This window comes from Neolamprologus multifasciatus, chromosome 13 (genome assembly GCF_963576455.1).
Source record: "Neolamprologus multifasciatus chromosome 13, fNeoMul1.2, whole genome shotgun sequence".
Lineage (NCBI taxonomy): Eukaryota > Metazoa > Chordata > Actinopteri > Cichliformes > Cichlidae > Neolamprologus > Neolamprologus multifasciatus.
In genome coordinates this window covers 32,725,432-32,734,027 of record NC_140451.1, presented here as the reverse complement: position 1 = coordinate 32,734,027, position 8,596 = coordinate 32,725,432, and the positions used below count along the sequence as shown (strand labels likewise).

Sequence of the window (8,596 nt, the reverse complement as noted above, 5' to 3'; positions counted from 1 at the left end):
TGGGGTAGGCGGAGGGTTACCCTGGTGCAGGTGTGCAGCGGTCAGTGGAAGAATCCGCGAGTTTCTCTGTGAGTTTCCCATTACGTCGTAGCTACTCGGTGCTTGTTTGGAAGTTTAGGGGTTTTTTCGCTGTAAAAAGAAGTTTTCTTCCCACGCACAACGGACACTAATGTTTTTGTCACTTTTTATGGAATCAAACTCAAAGTAAGGTCAGTACTTCCACGCTTTAAACGCTGCACGCTCATACTCTCTCTGCACTCGATATATGATCCATTGTTGATCTGCACACAGCTGTTGTCACGAACGTCGCACTCGCTTACGTCACTGTCATGAGACATTCTCGCAAAACATCACGGTTTTAGTAACGCAGTAACACAGCGTTCCTACGGGAAAGTAACGGTAATCTAATTACCGTTTTTGTAATAGTGATCCCTTACTTTACTCGTTACTTGAAAAAAGTAATCGGATCTCTGACTGTGACACTGACTGACTCAAAACTGGAGGAGGGTTGCAGAGCGGCTTGCAAAACATGGAGCCAAATTTGTCACCAAACTAATCAACACAGCAATTATGTGACAGCTTTGTCAGCGTTTTGGGGAAGTTATTTTTTCTCATTTAGCGTTTTAACGTGATTATCTTTACACTGGATAACACAAACCACTGGAACACAGGAGGGGCATTTGCTACAAATTCAGCTTCGCACACTTAGGTTGAATTCATATTAAACAACATATCTGTAATGATATGTAAAGATCTGTAACAGATGAAGATCAAAATGAGACCAGTGTTGAGCAGTAGCGTGGTATCATCTGAGCCACGTGTCAGGAACGCAGGTCGAGTCCAGAGTTGGTGAAATCATCAGCTGTGTGTTTGTAACGCCGCTCACTCCTCCTGCCAGAATCGTTTCCATCTCTCGCTCACGCTGGAAGCCACAACCAGCTGCCGTGATTTGAATGTGCTCTGCACTGGTTAATGATCAGCACACCGGTGATGACTTAGCACTTTGTGTTTGCCTCACAAACAGATTCAAGCCAGTAACTTCACTGCTGGCTTTGTAGCAGTTTCTTGTGTTTAAGCACAAAATATTCACCTGAAGGAGAGCGGTAACACAGTCGACCCCTCCGCCTCTTTCATAATGTGACTGAACCTAAATATGAGCTTGTACAGCTGCAGGCTCGCTGTGATATTATTAATTTAATCTTTATTTTCTTCAAATGAGGATTTCGTCTCAACTTCAGGGTTAACTTTGGCTTTTCAGTGGTTTACTTCTAGACTGTGAACCTAATTTGCTCCGGAGGAGGTCATAGAGAGTAAAAATCACCAACGAGTTCTAATTAAAGCAGCATTGCTGTACTAGGAAGATCCCTCAGACTGCTGAATACAGATAACATGAGGGTTTAATAGTGTCTCTGTGCTTCCCTGATCAGTAATAAATATAGATTCGTAGATGCAACTTTACTCCTTGATTAGATTTCTCCCTGTTGGCAGTAAAATATTTTATTGTTCTATAAGCTAAAACAGAGCAGCTATGTGTACTTGCTGACCTTAGATACAATTTATTAAAATGTTGTTTATTAATTTACACAAACTAAGCCAGTGTTTGAATTCTGTTTTTATACAGTCCTGATCAAAAGTTTAAGACTGTTTGAAAAATGGCAAAAAATCCTATTTTGCATGGTTGGATCTTAACAAGGTTCCAGGTAGAGCTTCAACATGCAACAAGAAGAAATGTGAGTGAGACAAAACATTTTTTGAGCATGAAATTTATTGAAAACAATGCTTAAACTGAAACAGGCTGTTTTACAGCTGATCCAAAGTTTAGGACCACACCTCCAAAAAACCCATAAACTGCCCCGAAAACAGAAACAGTTCCAAACAAACTCAGTAATGAGAAGCTTCACTGCGATTATTCTTTGCAGCATGTTTGATGCAACGTTTCTCCAAGTGGTGCAGACGGTCGCACGAAGGTGTCTCCTGTCTGGAACTGTTGTCCATGTTTGTAATCTTCCCTCGCCATCCATCCCCAAAGGTTCTCGACTGGATTTAGATCAGGGGGAGACGCAGGATGGTCGATGATGGTCCCTGTTTATGCAGTTCAACAAGGGAACATTAGTTTGCCTTTGCAGTCAGAACATCAGGACAGTGTGACTACCTGACACATCCACACGTTTGCACGTGGTCCTAAACTTTTGATCTGCCACTCGACTAAAGATAACTGATACTAAAAGTAACTGAGCAGCAGCCGAGTTACCTTCAGTCTATTTTCTATATTTGACTTCTTCGGTCTTTTCTAATATCATGTTATGGCAATAACAGATAACGGACGGGTATATTGAACTGTCTTCACAGAGCTGCAGCTCAGGCATGATCACTGCATGATCATTAGAGTCAAAACACAACGTGCTGCATCGAGACCACAAACGGAGCACGCCCAAACAATCATGCTCTCTTATCTTTTGAGTGAAAATATGAATAAAATCTTCTTTGGTTGATGTGAATAAAAAAAAAAGTCACATGTGCTCGTCACACTTTCAGGAATCTTTATAAATAAACCATATTAATAACTTTATTTAACCTCTTATGCAAACCTGCTATTTGAACTGTTTTCATCGCCTTCTTTATAGCACTTTATTTGGGTTTTTCCATCTGTCACATTTACTTGGATGTTTCTATATAAAGAAATCTATTTTCTGATTATGCAATCCCGAGGCCGTGTCAATATTGACTTTCAGACAGACAAGGCTGCGATAAGTAGTGTCTGTTGTCTGTTGTCCATGTGAAAGTGGCGTGGATGTCACTTTGAGTCTAAAGTCTCTCTGCAGGAGACTCAGACGTGCACAGGCGGTGTAAAGGGGGGGGAGACCCCTCAGCCTCAGGAGGAATCCTGCCCTCTGACCTGAAGAACACAGGAAAACATGCATCGCTCTAATTGGAAACTCTGTTTTCTCTTGTGCTGTAACAATGTAGCTACAGGTGGATGAAGGCAAGAAGGCAGTCAGATCTTTAATTTTCGGCTTGTTCGGAAGAATCTGGAGAACTGAGGTGGATGGAGCATGTTCAAATAGGGTTTTTTTTCCCCTAATTTTGGTTCACTGTGGCCTCGGGAACGAGCAGAGTTTACAAATTTTCACCTTCCTCCCAAACGATAACAAAAAACCCCAAAACGTGAATACAGCCATTAGCCCGTATTAATTTAGCTATTTCTGTGTTTAATAAAAATCTTTTTTGATGGGTCTAATCAAACTTTCAGATGGTAATGTTTAACCCACGGCTGAAAAATCGATAAAGCTTTAAAAATAGCATCTCTGTCTAAATGTCTGGAAGTGAAAACAGCAACAACTGTGAGTACGAGGAAGCAGAGATACTCTTTGTGAGCCTTTCTCAACACGTCTCTGTCAGTACGATTATGAAAGCTACAGTATGAACATGATTCTGCTCTGTCCACATTTCATGGCTACACTTTGTAAAACTTTGTCTTTTGATTCAGACATGAGTAGGGATGGGTATCGTTTAGGTTTTATCCGATACCAGTGCCAAACCGGTACTTTTGAAACGGTGCCGGTGCTTAAACGGTGCTCAAACCGGTGCCTAAAGAATGGAGAACACAAAATTGGTCCAAAAACCTCTCATGTTCAGCTGTTATTTTGTAAAAAGATAACAATGTTAGCCTTTTCTGCAGCTATGGGGCATATATGGTATCACTCTTGGCTGGAAGCAGCTTAAACAATGGAAAAAACCCCGTTTTCCACTTTTTCTTTGGTCATTTTAGCCTTTTTGGTCAGGGTGAAGGTAGTAAGACAGCCGCATGTAGCTATGATGGTGTTTGCTAGTTCACCTTACATGCATTAATGTAATAACGTGGTTAGCCTACTCAACATAAATTATACACGAACAACATTAAGCTACTCACGCAGAGAAGAACGGCTGCTGCTGCATCATCATCCTCATCATTTCTGCTACACTGGCAGGGCTAGGGGCCAGGACTCTCCTCTTCGGGTTTTTGGGGGATGTTGCTAACTCCTGTACCTGGACCCGCCTACTATCCTCGGAAACGTAAAATGATTGGCTAGAATCTAAAGTGTATCACAGCTCAGGAAAATAAAGCACCGAAATGTGCGCTGCTTTCCGGTCTGGTTACTACCGTTTATGTCAGAACCGGTGCCATCATGGCACCAGATACCGGTACCCATCCCTAGACATGAGAAACCAACGGTTAGGTTTAGGTAAAGAGTCGAAGCTACGGTGCTGCATGGCATTAACTAACAAACACTGGCATCTTTCAAATTCACTTTCACACTTCTAAACCTGTCATAAGAAAAACAATGTTATTATCTGTAGTTATTCCCAAGCTGCAACCAGCAGCAAAAAAACGAAGCTAGTCTCTCGGCTTTAGCAGGGGAGGTCAACTGGGTGACCCACAACAATTGTCTAAAGCAGCAACATGTCAAAGCTCTCAGAGATGTCACAAATGCTGTTTTGGGCAATATTCCTGTTACTGATGACACAATAAATAAAGTTTACGCTCAAACAAGCATTACCAGACTTGTGTCGACACGATCAGCTTACGGACATCACAATAACCGCACGCGTCACAGTGCTGTGATTTTAATCTTATATTGTTTGTTGTCACTCTTTTCTTTTCTCTCCCACTTGCAGGCCTCGCCTCGGATAATTCAAGTTACTAAAACCGACCTCGCAGCTGTTGGTGCCTCAGCTTTGATGTGTGACGTTCTTACTAATTATCGTGCCTGTGTCACAGCAATGTACCCACACAGTCTGAATGCAGCTTTTCTGTTAGCTGACATTAAGCTGCCCTTAAAAAACAACGACAGCACCAAAGAACTTCAGACACACTTGGAAACATCACTACAGATTTGTCCATCTTTTATACCCAGCCTGTTTCAGGCTCTCTGATTGAAACTCTGGGGCAAAAGTACCAAACACTGTGAGACGGTGCCTTGCAACAGCACCTTTCCAATTTGCTTGTATTCTGTATTATATAAAAATATATAACAAAGGATCCCTGTGTTGGATTAAACAAGCCAGATATCGGTTTCAAGATTCCTCTCGGTGCGTTTGCTTACACGAATAACCCTGCTGTGGCACGTAAAGGGAATCCCAGCCATGATAAGGAGGAGCCACGGGGGATATGCTGCACTCTGCAGTGAGTAGTCATCGCTAACACCAGCAGGGGTCCATCATGTTTCTCAAATAGCAGCTGAGGCAACAGGCAGAGGCATCTGAACCATGAGGCCCATGCAGGGCCACACGCCCCTATCAGCTGGCTGACAGCCAGGTCAAACTCAAGCTGATTGGCTGACTTAGATTTCCACTTACTTCCCATTGGTTGTTTCAGGAACCATATGACTGGATATGCTAATTATCTCTATGTGGCAGTTGAAATCCCTGAGAGCTGAGCAGCACAGGCACTGAAAGGGAGGGAAGAGAGCGAGACAGTAGGAAGAAGAGGGGGAGTGACTGCAGCATGCACTCGTAGGAAAAGCTGCTCTGCAAACTGCAAAAGTCAAACTGAGAACTCTTAAAAACCAACTTTGTTTTTTCTCGGAGCCGTCTATTTTTATTCCATGAGTGCTACAAGGTAAGCCAAACTGACAAACAACAAGGAAAGCATTAATAGATGCGTCGCTTTTGTCACTGTGCATAAAGTTAAGCTATTTAGAAACTGGATGGATTTTACAACCATTTTTGGCGACATGCTAACAAGTTTTATCAAACTAGAGCTGAAAGCTGATAAGTTAAGCGATATTTGTCTGGATTAGGCATCCTGTCTTCCTCTTTTCATCTCCCTGAAACTTTCTTAACTCTCTGATCTTTTATCCTCTCCCTCATCACCTCTCCTTCCCCCTTTCCCCTCCGTCAGTGTGCTCAGATCTTTCAGTCCATCAGCGATGCCCGGCCCAGTAATGCCGATGGATGTGGCTATGCGGTTCTACATCAGCCATTCTCCGCCTCCTCTTCGAGGCTTCCTCAGCCACTATGAGGACCTGCAGAGGGCCAAGAACCGGGTGAACCTGTCCAGCACCCATAACCGCAAACAGCAGCTCTACAAACCTCTGCGACCCTGCCTCAGCAACCAGCAGAAAGATGACGGGAACTGCGTGGGCTGGAACAACAGCAAGGCCGGCAAGAAGCAAGTGGTGTTTGCAGACACAAAGGGCATGTCGCTCACCGTCATCCACGTCTTCTCCAAATTCGACGACGAGCCGTATCAGAGCAAGCACCTGGACGCAATCGCAGATGAGCTGCAGTTCGACATGACAGACCTTGAAACGGCTACAATGGATCTAAAGATCAGCTCGGTTCGCAGCCTGGCGTTAGACTTCAAGCAGCCCTCGGCCGACTACCTGGACTTCCGGAACCGCCTGATCCAGAACTCGGTCTGCTTGGAGAACTGCTCCCTGCAGGAGCGCTCGCTCACGGGCACCATCAAGGTCAGGAACATCGGGTTTGAGAAGACAGTTGCGGTGCGCGTCACCTACGACTCGTGGGTCAGCTTCACCGACATCGACTGCACCTTCATGAACAACGTGTACAGCTCCCAGGACAACGACACCTTCGCGTTCGTCCTGGAGCTGCCCTGCTTCATCCCGCCGCATAATCGGGTGGAGTTCTGCATCTGCTTCAAAACCCAGGGTCAGACCTTCTGGGACAATAATGACGGCAAGAATTACGCGCTCAAGCACATCGGCTGGAACGGAGAGGACCTGAACACTCGGCCCTCCGTCGGTTCTGCTGAGCAGAAAAAGCCCCCAGAGCAGAAAAACGAGGGGGTCAAGTTAGTGGAGCTGGAGTTCGATCAGTTCGGCAGCCCACGCATGTCCAGCGGACTGTTTCCCGGCTGGCAGAGCTGGGGTCAGATCGATAACACCGTGCCTTATTGGTGAAACCTGCAGCATGTTTGCTAAACTGGCATTAAGCAGAAGAAGACAAACAGACATTGACAGGGCGTTCAGTACGAACCAGCTGTGGTTGACTCGCAGCCAGAGACTAAACTGAAGCATGTTCTCAACTGACCTGGTTTTTGCTGTAACGATTGAGGACAATGATGAATGATTGATGAAATATGGGTGGAGAACGACGAATATTTCGGGTTTCCTGTTGTAAAATATTCATGTGCCTTCTCATTGTGCCTGCCCACTAAAATACACATTATTTGTACAAGCCAAGATAAATGGGGAGCCCCCTTTGGAGGGCCTGACGGATTGGGTAACATAAGCACTGATTGAGATGTCCCTAATAATGTGATATCTGTAAATGGAGCTGATCCAGTCCTTCATATTGAAGGGGGAGCGCATGGCGCAACTATGCTTCTCTACTACAGAAAACACAGTTGATTCGTTGCTAATGAAAAATGCACACTAAACTAAACGTTTGGACATTAAAAATGGCTAAACTGTAATATTTAAGTCATGCCCTTTTCTTTCCCTCCGTGTAAATTGCACATATTTGTCTGCTAAAGTGTTTGAGTGGTAATATGATGGAAGTGAGCTGCTATTGTGTGTCAAGAAAGGTCGCTGCATGTGAGTGGTTGCTTCGAACTGGGAAGAAGTTTGGAAACGTCTGTGGTTCTGGTATGTTAAGAAAGAGATGATGTAAGAGCGAATGTTTGCTTTTAGAAGTGCAATTCTCGAAGATGAGTGTACAGTACGTGTGGCTGGAAGCAAGAATTTTCGGTTTTGAAACAGCTTGTGTGTTTTCTTCGCTGAAGAAAGCTCTGTGCCCGGCATTCTGTGTATCACTTGAAGGCGTGCGTTGCCGACGCGCGCCACGTCGTTATGTATTTCCTTTTTGAAATAAATTTCTATATTTGTGCTAAAATGTCCAAAGACCTGTTTTTGAAACAAACGCTGGAAGCTTTTACACGTGTTGGGGACAAAAACATAACCCCAGTAGCTTCTCTCTGGTTTCGTTTCCAGTCAGTCTTTCATGCAATTACACTGAAGACTCCTAAAAACATGGTTTACATGCCAACAAGTATAAAAGTGAGCAGTGTGCACCACAGGAATTCAAACCCTCAACTCATAAAGATGATTAATAGGCTGGTTTTAAATATCTCATAAATATTTTTAATAGTTTAATACTTTCAATTACATAACTGATGTTTGTAAACACAGCAGAGAAACAAGCTTGTGTTTACAAACATTCGAGATGAATAATTTATGCGTGCATATACCGGGAGTGGGCGGGGCTTTTGTTCAATCAAAACAAGAAGGGAAAGTACGGCAAGACTATTATATGCAACATAGTAAATAGTTGTAAATAAATAAAGTAAATAGCTGATTTTCTTCTATAGTTTTACTTTAAAAATCCGTCTCTGTCACATCAGATGGATTTAACACATTTTATACACTAAAAGTCTTCCCATAGAGACAGTTTAGTTAAAGCCGGCTTAATCACAGTGACCGGTCAGTCCTCACTGATCTACATAAAGCATTCGTGCATGCATTATGTCACACGTGCAAGGTTCAGTTTCAGATAACAGCTTCCTTAATTTGCTCAGCTGCGTTCAGGACATGTGACAGATTTCAGATGCGTTTCTTGCACATTCGGACTACAAACAGAACACGCCTCAGCT

General features: G+C 43.6%; 1 protein-coding gene across 1 annotated transcript; it reads left to right on the top strand.

Moving 5' to 3' along the window:
* The first annotated feature begins 5,406 nt into the window (after window positions 1-5,406).
* Window positions 5,407-7,839, top strand: LOC146505848 (protein phosphatase 1 regulatory subunit 3C-B-like). Its single transcript, XM_085183127.1, has 2 exons — window positions 5,407-5,599; window positions 5,882-7,839. Exons 1-2 carry the CDS (start codon window positions 5,586-5,588, stop codon window positions 6,903-6,905), a joined length of 1,038 nt encoding a protein of 345 aa, XP_085039253.1. The 5' UTR covers window positions 5,407-5,585; the 3' UTR covers window positions 6,906-7,839.
* Window positions 7,840-8,596: the final 757 nt, after the last annotated feature.